Source organism: Numida meleagris, chromosome 5 (assembly GCF_002078875.1).
Source record: "Numida meleagris isolate 19003 breed g44 Domestic line chromosome 5, NumMel1.0, whole genome shotgun sequence".
In the NCBI taxonomy this organism is placed as follows: Eukaryota; Metazoa; Chordata; class Aves; order Galliformes; family Numididae; genus Numida; species Numida meleagris.
In genome coordinates, this window is record NC_034413.1 from 70,030,343 (window position 1) to 70,046,344 (window position 16,002).

Sequence of the window (16,002 nt, forward strand, 5' to 3'; positions counted from 1 at the left end):
TAATCAACATCGCTGACCAGCTCCTGACATTTCTTGGCCAACACAATTCCCAGCATGTCCACTGGGCTGCTGAAGTGCGTCTTGGTCTTCTCAAATGCTTTCTTGTACTCCCTGTCACTCTGGATCTTGGCCACGTGCATCGACCACATCATCTTCGGATCGTCCTCTATGTTGCGGGCTCCAATGTGGTGGCCAAGCTGCTTCCGATAGGCTGTTTTATATTGATACTAAATGAATGCAGAAACCACAGTGTTTTCAAGAAGGAATTTAAAGTTCTCCATTGTCAACAGACTTGTTAATTTTTGAATTAAAATACACATTAATAGATATTGAACATTTTGGCTGTATTTATAGCATTTATTTATTTACTGAACAATTTACAGTAATTTTTAATTGTTATATTCTTTTTACTTATAAATTATTTTAATCGATTAAATTAACTTTTCACAATAAGCAATTATACATTGCTGCATAACCAAGAGGCTGTAAGCGTTAAAATTTTAGGTCTGTCCATCTCTTAATAAGACATCATTCACCAGTAATGTTTTCCAGTTTAATGTCACACCACTATTTTCCCTCAGACTCTTACTTCACTAGCGATGTCTCTGGATGCCTTCGCTGACTTGAGGGGTATGGCGTCAGGAGGAAGATCGTAGCCCTTCCTCTTCAGCTCTTCATATCCTAACTTGTAATGTTTCTGTTGGAGAAGAATTCCAAGCAATTGTTATGATTATGGCTCTGGAGTGTTTTCCAATATGGAAAAAAGGTAAGATGATCTTACCCACACAATACTACCTTTTTATTCCACTGATTACTGAAAATGAAGTATAAGATTCCATATGTGGCTACATCCCATAGCTTATATAAAGTGTATTTTGTAACTGATTATATGAAATACATCAAACCAACTTCATTTTTTCCTGATTAACTTATCTGAGAACAAGTCTTTACTAGAAGTACTAATCTTCCGGACTTCTTACGATACAACTGCTAACGTTTCTTTACTGCTTACATGTAGTCGATATTTGTTCCATTATATCCAAGAATTTGATGTAAAGAAATTCTAAATAATTCTAAGAAGATAATTCGGTATAATCAGACTTTTAACAGAACTAGAATGACAAGCTTTCTAAAAACTACTGAACACATATCTGTAAGGTTAATACGATCTGTAAGGATGAAAGACAAAGCATCAAACTTGTTTTGAGTATCTTCTTGATTTGCTTTCTTCCCTAACAATTTCACTTCCACCTTATAATTTAGCAATTTACTCAGGTATCCCAATGCGTAACAATTTTAATAGGAAAAGACCACAGGTATGCTAACAATTGTTAGAACCACTCTACTCCATTTTAAACTAAAGCTACGAAGGGTAAATCCAAATTGCATAAAAGAAACATTACAGAGACACACTTACATCACTTGCGTTGATTAAGTTTGATTTAGCCAACAAAATTTCAGGAGTATCAGGCATGATGTGAACCTGGGTTTTGTCCTTGTTCCAAGCTTCTCTATACAGTATCTGAAAGGAGACATGAATAAAAGTGGTTCACATGCATGGCAGTGAATTCAGCTTACCTTTTCTCTACCACAACAAATCAAAGATGTACCATGCAAGCAGGAGTGACTTAACAATGCAAGATATTTCAATAAGACAGTACATCAACTTCTTACTGAAATACCTTTTACCCTTCTTTACATCCATAAATGGTCAAGGACACAGCACTATGACAATACGTTGGCATACTACACAGTAAGGATTCTATTTGCAGTTATCACTGAATAAATTATGTAGTCCTAAAGACTTTAATCTCCTGAATAAGGCAGTACTTCTTCACAACTGAACAGTAAGGCACAGACTGCAAACCTGTATATTTTAATTGCATTCTGATAGGGTGATCTTTATAACAAACATATACTGAAGTATTCCTTCATTTACTGAATCTAAAGCAACTTACATCACTTCTATTTTTGGCATTGGATTTTGCTAAAGTGATATCCATGGCATCTGGGATACTTGTGAACTTAATAGTATCTGGATGCTGCCGGTACTTCTTTTCACTGAGTATTTCAGAAGCTTTCTTGTTCTTTTCAGACTCCAGAGATCCCAAAGGACTCCATCCAATGCCTCTAAGCCACTGTAGATCTGACTTATACAGATTCTGTTAAGGAAAAAAAAAAAAAATCAAAATCATAGTCCATTCTTTCACTGTCTGTGTATTAAAACGTACTAAAAGACTAACTGGTGTATTATCCTCAATTTGAACTTCACTGATATCAAAAGAGAGTTCTTAAAGAAACTTTTTGAAAAGTAGTTAATATTTTACCTAAAATGAAGGAATTCAATTCAGAGAAAACTTACATCACTCTGTAGTTCATAGACCCTCTTTGCTTGGGTAACATCATTTTGGTCTGGTAGACAAGTCCAGCGGTGTAGCATCCGTTTGTAGTCTATATCGCTAACCAACTCCTGACATTTCTTAGCCAGAAGGAAGCCTAACATATCCACAGGCATGTTAAACTTTGTCTTCCACTTTTCAAAATCTTTCTTATACTCCCTCTCGCTCTGCATCTTAGCTACTTGCATAGACCACAACATCTTCGGATCATCCTGTAAGCTCCGGAATCCAATGTGATGTCCCTGTTGCTTGCGGTATCCCTCTTTGTATTTGTACTAAAATTATAAATATTGTATTATTGAAATTGCAGTAAGAATTAGGCAGCCATAAAATATAAACGGCAAATACATTCACTCAGTTCAATGCTTCTCATTACCAATGAAATAAGCAGCTTGCTATGGCATCTTACTTAAAGACTTAGTAGCCCTCCAGTTCATACACATCAGTTGGTGTCTGTGAATGTCTTCCCTGGGAAGAAACTGAGTTCCCTGGGCAGGAAGAGTGCGTGGCTCTAACAGTGGCCCCCTGTGCCATTCGATTTATACAGTCGCAGCCCAAAGGCTGTCACACTGCACTACTTTGATAAATAAAACAATTGGACTTGTGTCCAATGATTAATAAAATCTCTTTCACAAATGCAGGATTTATATTAATATCAAGTTACAGGAAATAATTACAACACATCTGTCACCATAGCTACTTCTGAGCTGTAAAAAGGATTTCAAAATATAGGTACTGGAACCAGCTTGCTGCTGCTCTGAAGATGTAACATTCAAAAGAGCAGACAACTCAGTTTAAATTGCTCCTAACTTCCCATGACCAGCCATTTCATGGATGGCCACAATCTTCTGAATTGCCAAAATAAAAGAATAACTCTCCTTAAAACATTGTCTTTACTGACAAAAACAGATCAGGAAAGTGTTTTATCAGCAATTTTTCTTTTTATAAACTACAAGACACCCTTTAACAGAGGGATGCACACAAGAGTGCACTTCAGACAGAATTAAATGTTGCTTACGTCACTTGCAATGTCCCTTGAAGCTTTGGCAGCTTTCACTGAAATGGCTTCAGGTGTGAGGTCATAGCCTTTCTTTATCATTTCCTCCCAGTCAAGCTTGTATTGTTTCTGAAATTGAAAACAATTTTAATTAAAAAGCCTTAGTAATACATGTCACCTTCTACTTAGATATGATAATGATCCATATTACCTAATACTGGTCACCTCACAGGTTTCAGTAATGAGAGAAGGACTACTGGGATGGAAACTGAGAAAATGGAAAATGAGATAGGCAAGGAACGCAGGTCTTTCAAGTCTAAGGCCAACGATTAAAAAGCTTTTCTTCACGGGAGGAGATTCACATCGTGGTTTAGCTTGGGGATTTGACACCGCTACCCTGAAAATACTACTCATAATACAATTCTTGCCTTTGCTCTAAAATTCCCCTTCTGTTCTTTTCTAACTTACACAAATTAATTTTTATTTTGAAATGGAAGGGCACCTTGAAATTGGAAGCAGATTAATTTAACATTAGTTTGAAGTGTAAAAGAAAGCATTAAAAAGCTCTACCTGACTGTAGTTCGCCTTGTTCTGCTTTGCCTGTAGAATATCTGGTGTATCTGGCATCACATGAACTTGAGTTTTATCCTTCTCCCAAGCTTGAGTATAAGCATGCTATTGAAAAAAGGAACAGAATATTAGCATAAGTGACAAAGGCCGGCTCTTTCAGGGTTTCCATCTTTCTGTCTGTGTGCTTTGATTATGGATGGGTAAAAAGCAGAAGATGTTAACTTAGATTTATTGTACTATGTGATGACTTAATCCAGGATCAGTCAAATCAGGATCCAGTCTTGCTTCTCTTGAGGCCTACCCGCCAAGATTTTCAAGGTCAGTAATTGCATGTAAGTACGAGAAAAATAGATGTTGGAGAGGTAGCAATGGGAAAAATGAGCAAAAGATTGTTTTAATCAATGCCTCTTAGCAGTAACTGAGTGTTTCAATTAAGAAAAAAAATGAAAAAAATAACTAACTATCTTTAAGGGACAGTCATTTTTCCTGGGGAAACACTGCTACATAAAAGCAGCGACAGAGATTTACACAATGTTTATAAACATAGATTATACATGAGTGCCTGACTAATGCTCCCCATACATACTCACTTTATTCATTATATCTGCGTTGTGCTTTGCAAGGACCATATCCATGGCATCAGTCTGTTTTGTAAATGGGAATGTGCTGGGATGCTGTCGGTAATTCCGGTCACTTGCAATTTCTGTAGCCTTCTTAGATTTCTCCACATCCAGAGAACCAGCAGGACTCCAACCAATACCTTTGAACCATTCATTGTAATCCTGTTTGTATTCATTCTGCCAACCAGGAAACAAAAGTAAAGATTACAACTTACAAATGGTTCCCACTAAATGATTCTGTTCTTTCCAGTACATTTACAACAAGAAGAAAACAGGTATAGATGTGAATGATAATCAGAAAGAAAACTGAAACTTACATCACTTTGTATCTGATTCATGTTCCTGTACAATTCAAAACTCATTGCATCTGGTAGGAGCATATAGTGGTGTATCAGTCGCTTGTAGTTTGCATTAGTTACACGATCTTGTGCCTCCTTAGCTGCCACGATACTGAGTGCATCAGAAGGTGTTTGGTAATGTGTCTTGCTTGTCTCATAGGCCTTCTTGTATTCACGATCAGACTGCATCTTAGCCACTTGCATATAATGGACAAGTTTAGGATCATCCTGAAGGCTGCGGAAGCCTACAAGCTTTCCCTTGTCTTGTTCATAACCTAATTTATATTTATACTGTGCAGAGAAGAGAGACAGAGATTTTAGTTCTACTTCATTTGTTTAACAAGCAACATCTACCTTGTAAGAAAAAAAAAAAGTAAATTAAAATTTTTACATTTACATCATTAAACAAACACTAAGATCACGGAGGTGGTAGTTCTGTCTGCTTCTTGTTAGGGTGCTTAACAAGTCCCAAAATTTTATGAGGGCCCAATTAAAACCAATATTCATAAAACATTTTCTTGAAGAATGCAATTTCCATACGCAACACTATTCTATTCTCACATGGGGCTCAGTGTAACTTGGGATGTGATTGCTTTCTCACCTCATTATAAATGGCACGATGATGATATGAAGCAGGCTGATAAAAACCCAAACCAACACATAAGATCTGAGTTGCAGATAATTCTTTGGAAAACATGCACTTTCTACTCTATAGCTTAGAGATAACCTTATTAGCTCTAAGGTGAACTATCACAAGCACTAGAACTAGCATACATCAACCCACACCGTTCTTTGTCATTGTTGTTGTACTACCACCACTATTTGGCTTGTGTAACTATCTTTGCAATAGTCTGAGCAACGATCGTAAAACCTGAGCTTGTATCTAAAGACCAGGCATAAATCAGCACATCTGTACAGCACTTCCATGAAGGTAACTTGCTCAAATGAATCATGAAGTCAAGATAAACTACATCTTTTTTCATTTGTTTAATTAATAAAACCAGTGGGTCGATTTCTTAAACCCTTCCTCAATCTCTAATCAACTCTGGACCATGGACTACACAGACCAAACATCAATTCCATCTTCCTTAACTGTTTACTACCTGGAGAGAACTGAGGGACTATATTGCCCTCACACTTGGAGCAGTGGTAAAGCAAATTTACTTTTCAGTGGCTGCTCCATCCCAGATGTTGTCAAGAAAGACAGAGGGCTAAAAAATAACGTGTCCTTAGGCCCTAACTTCACCACTCTCCCAGGCTGGCTTTACCACAGTAAAACTCTTGTCACTGATACTCAAAGGATTTTAAAACGGTCATGATTCCAGAAACTTGCATTCTCTGCATTTAATTTAATGGTGAAATTAAATAAGGCTATCACTAGAAGAATGTCCCAGAAGTAAGAGTAATTTAAGGCCATATTTGTTCTTTTCAAATTCCTGCAAGGCTAATGTGTGTACATTCTGTCTGAGAGATAAATATACAATAAATATACAATGTATATTTATAAAATATCCAAGCACTATAACACTGAGGAATGAACTGCATAGCTGTTTGGTTTTTTTCTGAGAGACTTCCTTGCATCTCCTTACCCCTCTAACGGAGAATTTGTTCTTTAACCATGCTAGAAAGCTTATTAGAACATATCAGAATTATTTACAAACAAGAATAAACAGACTTCATAGAGTTGGCATATTAAGTTGTGCCAAGAAAGTGAAATGGAATCTTTTTTTCTTTTCAGAACTTACATCACTAGCAATGTCCCTAGAAGCTTTGGCAGCTTTAATAGGGATAGCATCAGCTCTGAGATCGTACCCTTTCTTCCTGGCTTCTTCAAAAGAAACTCTATACATTTTCTGTGAAGATAAAGAAAAGACACATTCTTTAAAATACCAAATCACAGCACGCACTTAAAAAGAAGTAATACTGTAGACATTTTATATGTCAGCTTGACACACACATTACTCATATGTTTAATACTCTTTGAAAAACTGTTTAAGCTATTCATGTGCACAAAAACATGGATTCACCTTCAAAATTAACTCCAGTCCTTGTATTCACAAATCAATGCAGCTGAACTGCACTATAATCAGTAAAAATACCTTAAACAAAAGAGCAAATATTTGCATTTCTTTTACACATGCACAAAAGCTAGTGAAAATTTACAACTAAAAATGAGATTAATATGTCTATTCACATGCAAATAAAGATGTGCACAATCACAACTTTTATTTAGTACATGCAGATTTAACAACTAGCCACTGAGAAACAGTCTGTAATATCATGTTGCATAAGGAATATGTTCAAACTTCAAGAAAGAATTTTGAATCCAGTACAAAACACTGTATATTAGGAAATAAAATAATAAGTACATAAACAACATGAATGGTGCTCAAGTTCCATTATTTTGTTAATGATTATTCTATTTTAATGATCTACATGAATACTACAAAGACCTGCCCATAATTATTATTGCTTTTTCTTGACAACTTCTGGTATTTAATTCCAGGGAAGGACAGTGTGAAAAGGAAAATAGCATACTGTGGTACTAACACAGGCTAACAAACTGAGAGCTAGAGAAAGTTTCCTATGCTTTTATTTATTTCTCATCTTTTTTTTTTAAAAAAGGAGCAACTTTTTACAAACAGTACTCACATCACTTAGATTAAATGCATTAGCTTTTGCTAAAGCAAACTGTGGAATATCTGGAGTAATGTGAACCTTCTTCTTGTCTTCCTCCCATGCTTGTTTGTATTGGTGCTAGAAGAATAAAGCAAAAAACATGTCAGTCTAACCAAAAATTTAACTGTAACTATTCTTACTTTAAATATCATCTTTCTTTACAGTAATACATCTGTTAGTATGGTGAGACCACCTGTATTTTTTTATCAGGAATAGCTCTTATGAAGTCAATTATGCAAGTGTGCAATAAAAGTTGAAGAAATACCAATCTTGCTACTATATTTCATGGCTTGTCCAGCAGTGTGTTCAAGCACATTCATCAGAGAACAGCTATCAAAGCCAAGTCAGAAGGTATAAATAGAAGAAGTGCTAGAAGAATAAGCTGTTAGCCACCTTGCTTGGAAGATAATTAGCTTATCTCATATAAAATAAGTTTCAGTTGAAAGAGAGGTAACTTCCCTTACTTAGAGGAAGTAAAATTTAAAGAAAATGCACGTAAAGTTCAAGTGCTCCCTCCAAATACAGTGCACGTGAACACGAGACATTTCTGAAGGACAGCAGTGGATTCTGTCAGTTCAGCAGATAAATCAGAAAATAGATATCTCAATATATAAGAGCATTAATGTTATGCAGCAATTCCACATTGGTATAACAGGCATCAGATTATACAGACTATATCTTTAAAAGTTTCATTACTATTTTCTAAGGGGAATAACTGGTATTTTCAGCCTCTGAAGTTAAACTATTAGAAGTCTACAATCTGCTACGTTGAGTAGACCTTAAGAAGAAAATATCAGGGTTATGCTTTGCTTAAGATATAGTATGGCTCTATTAAGATGAAATACAATGACAGTTAAGCATTTTTCATTAGCTGCCCAAACTCACAAATTCAGAAGTTATTAAGCCAAAAGTCTACATCAGGTATAATTGATTCCTTATTTCTGCAAACTTAAATAAGTTGTCGTGAACATCTTCTTACCTCATCCATGATTTTAGCATTATGTAAAGCTAAGGCCATATTCATGGAATCCAGAGGAACAGAAAACTTCAACTTTTCTGGATGCTGACGGTATTTCTTTTCACTAAGAATTTCCATTGCTTTCTTGTTCTTCTCAGCCTCCAGAGAGCCCAGTGGCATCCATCCAACACCCTTCATACTTTCGTCATAGTCTGCCCTGTATTGATTCTGAAAGCAGAAGGAAAAGAAAATAATCAGATGTACATGAACGTCTGGAAATTTTGACAAATCTTCCTGTATTTAATGTACAGCAGATTTTGAATGCACTTGTTTTAAAAAGAATCAAACAATATCAAGATGTACCCAGTGTCTATTTAGAAGTATATATTTTTTTACAGTACCATCTGTATTTTATTATACCACCCCTTGTGAAGTATTCAGATCCTCCTTATGAAGGATACAGATTTCTCACATACAATTAAATGCTAAGGCCCTCTTGAATAAAAGGATGAGCCTGAACCACTGCACTGAGAAAAAAAAAATTAAAAAAAATCTAGAAAATAGAAAAATCTATCTTCTCTAGGGTCTAAATATCCCAGAAACTCTGAGAACACAGCTACATAGCTGTTTTTCCCTTTTTTTTAAAAAAGGACATCTTCTTGGAAGTACAGTATAAAACTGCAGATGAAAAGATAAGCTTCTTGTTGCCTTAGCTTGCAGAAAAGGACTGCTGCTGAAGAGTCTGACAGAACATGTAAGCAGCATGCATCTGTCTTACTCTTGAAATAAAATGACTTATTTCTGAGCCTGAATCCTTTAAAGGTAAGTGTAATTCAATATTTCAGAGTCTTAGAAATATACCATGGCTATCGTTATTGGAGGTCTCATTTTATTTACAACATTTTAGTATTCAACTGAACTAATTTCACTATGAAAAATCTTCTATTTAGCTGACAGTATTCTCTCATAAACCAAGTACCATCCTACTGGTAAAGCAAAGGCTGAAGAGTCTCTCACTTACATTACTTTGTATCTGCATCATGTTTTTGGCTAATTCAAGACTCATAGCATCAGGTAAAACATTGTAGACGTGGATCAAGTTTTTGTAGTTTGCATTTGTAGCCACTTCTTGCGCTTTCTTGGCTGCCACAACACTGAGCATGTCAACTGGAGTATGGAAGTTAGTCTTTGCCTTCTCGTAATCTTTTTTGTATTCACGATCAGATTGCATCTTAGCCACCTGCATGAAGTGCACCAGCTTGGGGTCATCTTCAAGGCTGCGGAACCCAATATGCTTTCCTTTTGCTTGTTCATAGGCTAGTTTGTATTTATACTGACAGCAGGAAAGAGAAACAACAGCAAAAGAAAAAAAAAGTACATTATTAGGATCAACTTTATCTCAGAAAAAAAGAAAAATATTTGTTCTTTTTCATTACAAGATCACAGGCTTAGTCATTTAAACGTACCGAGACTCAGAAAATAGCCCAATGATCATAGGTATATTAGTTGTACAAGGAGGAAAAAGGGACAATTCAGTGTTATTCCTGAAGCAAGTCTGAGAGCAAGTACTGCAAAGGCTTATCAAAGCAAACATATAACTGAAACCACATTTGGGCATAATAGAGCAAAGTTCTGACTGGTTTTGAAAAAATTCTGAATGCTACTGACAAACAAACTTACATCACTTGCAATGTCTCTGGAGGCTTTGGCTGCTTTTATTGGAATAGCATCTGGCCGCATGTCATAACCTTTCTTCTTGTCTTCCTCCCAATCAGCTTTGTATAGTTTCTAATTTTAAACATAAAAGAGAACAGGTACTCTATTATGAAGGTAGAAGTACTGAAGTACCCTTAAATATTTTCAAAAAAGACTTAAGAATTACACCAGTTTTTGATCTTTGCGACAGACACTGAATGTCCTCACTGAGCACACCAACTTACATTACTCATTGTGATCTGGTTCACTCTAGACTGCAGAATTTCTGGAGTATCTGGCATGACATGAATGCTGGTCTTCTCCTTGTTCCATTTATCAGTGTACAGCCTCTGCAATTACAAAGTGACATTTAGCATTGAAAAGAAGTTACACTTACAAAATATAAGCTTGCTTTTGTTTTGCTTGTGTGTAATAAATAAAATTTTACAGTGTGAAGTTCCATAAGCACTAGAAATTACCTTAACAAATATAACTGCAGGGTGCCAATATTAAATTCCTCATCTTTCTTTAGTATTTCTAAGTCTGGAGACTTAGATGCTTTATATATATCCATAAATGCAAAGCTTAGATTTTTTTCCCATTCATCCTCTTTCCACAGCAAACAAAGAATAAGTTTCAGTGGTGTTTGAGATAACTAGAGAAAAATTTAAATTCTTCCCACTTTCTGACTGATGCTTGTAAAAGTGGGCAGAATTTCACAGGATTTGTTTCAGCTCACTGTTCACACTACTTTCTACAGGCAAAGAGCAAAGGTTACCAAAGCACTAAAAATCTGTATGGGACATTTTTAATCATAGGCACAAAGGTGAAATCTTAAATCTTTATAAACTTGAGATGAAACTCTCTTAATCAGGCTTAGAGTCTATTATCTGTTAGTGTCCAGCATTAACCAACTAAGCCAGTACACCCACTGGAAATTCTTATGACCTCCATGGGAATGCAACTGTTGCATAATTTGGCAAGATGAAGACCCTATCTCTGGCTTAGCTGTGATCATCTGAACAAGTTTTCTCACCTTATTCATAGTCTTGGCATTTTGCCTAGCTAGCACTTGTTCCATTGCATCCAGTGGGATAGAGTACTTCAGCTTGTCTGGGTGCTGGCGATACTTCTTTTCACTGAGAATCTCTGTAGCTTTTTTGGCCTTTTCTACCTCCAAGGACTGAATTGGCAGCCAGCCAACTCCTCTCAACCAGTTATTGAAGTCCGCTTTATAGACGTTCTTTTAAGAAATAAACAAGGCAAAACAGTGAGATAAGGAAAATTAGAATGCCCATACATATAGGAAATAAAGGAATAAAAACAAACAAACACAAACAGATGAGGCCTTAAACCTCCTCCTGGTCATTCATTTTTTTAAGTAGACTTTACACAAGCTTGCTAAAACCACTGATGTTTTCCAACTCCTCAGGAAAACATGAAAAATTGTTGATAGGGATAAAGAAACTATTTTCACTAACCTAACATTCAGAACTCACCCTACATAACAAATGTACAGACCTTAATACAAACTTTGAGCAGTTAACAAGAAAACCTGACAGAAATAAACTCAGTTTTTTAAATGACACTCCTTGTTAATCAGCCCAGTTCTCAGTGGAATTAATTCACCATGAATCTTTTTCTAAAGCTTCTGCTTGGTAGCCTGGCTCTACACACTCTTGAACAGACACCATTCCTACTTAAACACACTTTATAACACAGCTTTTAGAACAGATAAAGGTATGAAAATGCTGCAAAAATGAAACGAGTTCCTAAACTGTAATGTCAGAAATAAGAGGGAGTTGATCAGATCTGCATCTGGGAAAAAGAATATATAGGATCTGTAACCAGGACATTCAGTTGCTGAGGAGTAGTCAAATACATGGAGACACAAAGAAAGTTGTTACCTGCTAAGTAAGTTCCCTAGAATTTATCTTAAGTAAGTGCAGTTGATAATCTTTGGAAAATATCCAGTTCCAGACCAGATCTCAATCTACTGTTAATCTCAGATAGTTCATTTTCTAGCCTTAGAAGGTTAATACTGCAACACAGTAATACAGAAAAGAAAAAAAAAACGAGCTGATTAACCATTACATACATCACTCTGAAGCTGCATCACATTTCTTGATAGTTCCAGATTCACAGAATCAGGCAAGAGAGTATAATGGTGAATTGGCTGTTTATAGCCTGTGTTTGTAACTGCTTCCTGAGCTTTCTTGGCAGCCGTCACACTGAACATATCCAAGGGAGTATGATATTTGGTCTTGGTCACTTCATAATCCTTCTTGTATTCACGATCTGATTGGATTTTGGCCACGTGCATGTAATGAACAAGTTTAGGATCATCCTGCAGGCTACGGAATCCAACATGTTTGCCTTTCTCTTTCTCATATGATTCCTTGTATTTGTACTAGAGACAAAGCAAAAGAAATCTTTATCCGCTTTGAAAACAAAAAACATACCTTTGATAACTTTAATACATAGAAATTCAAAACGGGATTTGCTTCCAGCATTTTACAAAAGTTAGTAAAATTATTTCTGTGTTTCAAATCTCCTTTCATAGCTTGCTTCAGATGGCACACCAAACTTCAGTGTTGCCCACTGACTGTGGCTGCCTGAGAAGAGCCATGTTTCCATACAGCTCATGAATGCCAGACAAGTAGATGTACAGGTCTTCAGCAGCTAAGAAGACAGCATAGATAAGCTGTCACACAGAAACTGTCAAAGAAGCTGGTGGACACTTTAAGCACATATAACAAACAGCCTCAGCTCGCCAGCAGTCACATTAAAACATAATTCCACAGAGATATCTTTTTTTTCTGAGGTTTATGTGAACATATGAATTTGCTTGTACCATAAGAACGTCAACTCTCAGTGTTAAGTATTTCTACATCATTACATGTATACAGCATATGCTCTGTAGCACGATATGCTCCAGAAAGCAGGAAGACAGCAGACCTTTGCATTCTTCTTATGCAAAATGTACTTACATCACTTGCAATATTCCGAGATGCTTTAGCAGCAATAATAGGAATGGCATCTGGTTTCAGATCATATCCTTTGGCAATGGTTTTTTTCCAGTCTGCTTTGTAGTTAGCCTTATGGGAAAAAACACATAAGTCCACAATGTCACGGTAAGAAATATTTAAATGTCTAAGTTTTTATTTTTATTGTATTTATGGTGATCAAAATATTAGTCTGTGCAATTGCAGAGAAAAATGCTAACCTCTACACAATCTGTAGCTACATTACAAGAAATAAATCTACTGCAAACATAAGGCAGTAGTTCAAGACAATCAGTTTAATTCATATTACTAAGTTTTTAACTCCATTTTTTTTTTCAGTTTCTGTACAGAACAACTCTATCCGTGGAATTTTTGCCTATACTTAAGAAAAACCCTTTTTCATTTCACTTCACCTTCACCTTCACTTCACCTTCAGACATTTTTTTCCTGTGAGCTTCATAATCAGGAGCTCTGGCTTGAAGAAAGCAGCCTAGCTGACTTCTAATTAGTGGTTATTATCTGGACAGACTAACAGTATTTCATGGCTTTTTAAAGGATGGAATGAAAGGATATATCTGTTTTTACCTAACTCCTGGAGGCCTGTTAACGCCACCAAAAAATTTACCATGAGAATGGCAATAAAACTATCAGTGGATATCCTTACATTGTTGGACAGATGCAAAAAGCAGTGGAAAGCAGTCAGACTAATAGCTGACCAACAGGAAAAACCATTACTTTTTTACATTTCTTACATTTCCTTTGAAAGCTCAGCAGGAGGAGGCAACACACACAGAGAAGCTGTACTGATTTCCTACGCAATACTTTTTGCACAAAAATGAAGAATGGTAGCCTCCAAACCCATATGCATTTGAATAATAAAAGTAATGATCTTTTTCTCATTCAGACTCTCCCACCAGTCCAGCAACAGAGCACTGAAATGCCTTTACGTTCAGCAGTGCTCAGGGAGACAACTAACCATCTGCTTAACAGGTGTAAAACCCATTGACTTCTAGCAGTAACAGTACACCTGAACAGACAGCTTGCACATTTCTGTATTTAATATCATAGCATGAATATCTAAAAAGTCGTTTTTCTATTAAGTAAATTATAAATAAATGTATTATTGAATGCACTGTTGGTTGCATACTCACATCACTTAAATTGTAGGCATTGACCCTTGCTTGAATAAACTGAGGAACATCGGGATCGAGCTTGTATTTATGTTTTACTTTTTCACCCTCTTGCTTATATGCTACCTGCAAGGCAAAATAGACAACCATCTGTTAATAAGAACACAGTAGGTAATACTAATATTAACAGAGACAAAACAACAACACTTAAATCCTACCAACAAATTACAATCCTACTATTTGTACATTTTTCAAACTCTTAACATTTTTAAGATGGAACATCAGATAGTAACATAAAAATCATAAACATGTGGTATGAAATAAAACCTCCATATTGCATTAATAACAAAAAATTACTTACGTCACTCAGTTGCTTGGTATTGTGCTGAGCTAAGACCATGGTCATCGAGTCTGGTATACTTGTAAATTTGATGGTGTCTGGGTGCTGACGGTACTTCTTTTCATTTAATGCATCTCCAGCCTTTTTAGCTTTCTCAACATCCAGTGAGCCAAGAGGACTCCATCCAATACCCTTGAACCAGCTGTTATAGTCTTGTTTGTATACATTCTGAAGGACAGAAAGACAACGTGAACCGAGATCATCCCACAGAACTGTTTAAACAACAGTCACAGAGCCTCGCTAGTATGTTCTATGTTAGCAGGAGTTTTTTCATATATTCTAAAAAGGAATAACAGATTATTATTATTTTCTTCATTTCTGTCATTTCATAGGGAGGAACATAAGCTGCTGTATTTTTTCCTTCCTCATTTATTTCTTACGAACATTAACAACTTTTCAGGATTTACTAAGCTTCTTTTCGCATACCCTTGTGAAAAATTTGACCACTCTCCAATCATTAATAACTTCTAAACTACCATAAGGTGTTCACTGACCATGGTTTAATTTGGTCTGGGTTTCAGCAGTCTTTACTTGGCCTTTTATACAAAGGTCCACAGAGCAGAGACTTAATTTTTTTTTTCCTCCTACAATTTCTCCTACAGTGAAATATGCAGAATTTACAGACTTCAAGTAAAAAAATCTACCCAGGCTACAAAATATGCAGGTAATACACAAAATATGCATATAAACATTTAGGTACAGACAGTGCACAGTCTGAAAGCAAGGATATTATAGACATATTCTTAAGCTCCTTCCGTGGTCTAAATTCGAAGGAGTCATCCGCCAAAGAAATTTAGAGAGAGGGGAACTCCACAGGATCCAAACAACTGCAGAGTGCAACCTGGTATGCTCAGTCAATCATTTAAAACTCTGTATCTGCAAGAACAACCAAGAAAGTCCTGCAAGAAATCTCTTATGCTACAGATTTCCAGAGGAGGTATCCCTAATACTATCGAGAGCTACATTTTGTCCACTCCTTCCTGCTATTTGCTAATAGTCCACCTACACTACCACATCTATCTCATGTGAAGACAAAGCAGGGAACCTTAAATGAAGCCTTAAAGATTGAAACAATATTAAGCTAGTTGCAAAATAAAGTTTTCTGAAAAAAATTTAAAAGGAAAATAAAATCATTTGCACGCCTTATCCCAAAAATCTGCTCTTCATATGCATGTCACCATCAAAATCCTTTCGAGTGTAACTCACCTGAA

General features: G+C 36.0%; 1 protein-coding gene across 1 annotated transcript in view; it reads right to left on the reverse strand.

Moving 5' to 3' along the window:
• NEB (nebulin) overlaps positions 1-16,002 on the reverse strand; it is a 124,662-nt gene that overhangs the window by 92,567 nt on the left and 16,093 nt on the right. The window contains 20 exon segments of the mRNA XM_021399955.1: positions 22-227; positions 590-697; positions 1,418-1,522; positions 1,959-2,162; positions 2,363-2,674; positions 3,418-3,525; positions 3,967-4,071; positions 4,557-4,763; positions 4,904-5,215; positions 6,670-6,777; positions 7,577-7,681; positions 8,583-8,789; positions 9,583-9,894; positions 10,242-10,349; positions 10,502-10,606; positions 11,293-11,499; positions 12,355-12,666; positions 13,247-13,354; positions 14,413-14,517; positions 14,753-14,959. Coding sequence (XP_021255630.1) covers positions 22-227; positions 590-697; positions 1,418-1,522; positions 1,959-2,162; positions 2,363-2,674; positions 3,418-3,525; positions 3,967-4,071; positions 4,557-4,763; positions 4,904-5,215; positions 6,670-6,777; positions 7,577-7,681; positions 8,583-8,789; positions 9,583-9,894; positions 10,242-10,349; positions 10,502-10,606; positions 11,293-11,499; positions 12,355-12,666; positions 13,247-13,354; positions 14,413-14,517; positions 14,753-14,959 — 3,551 coding nt within the window.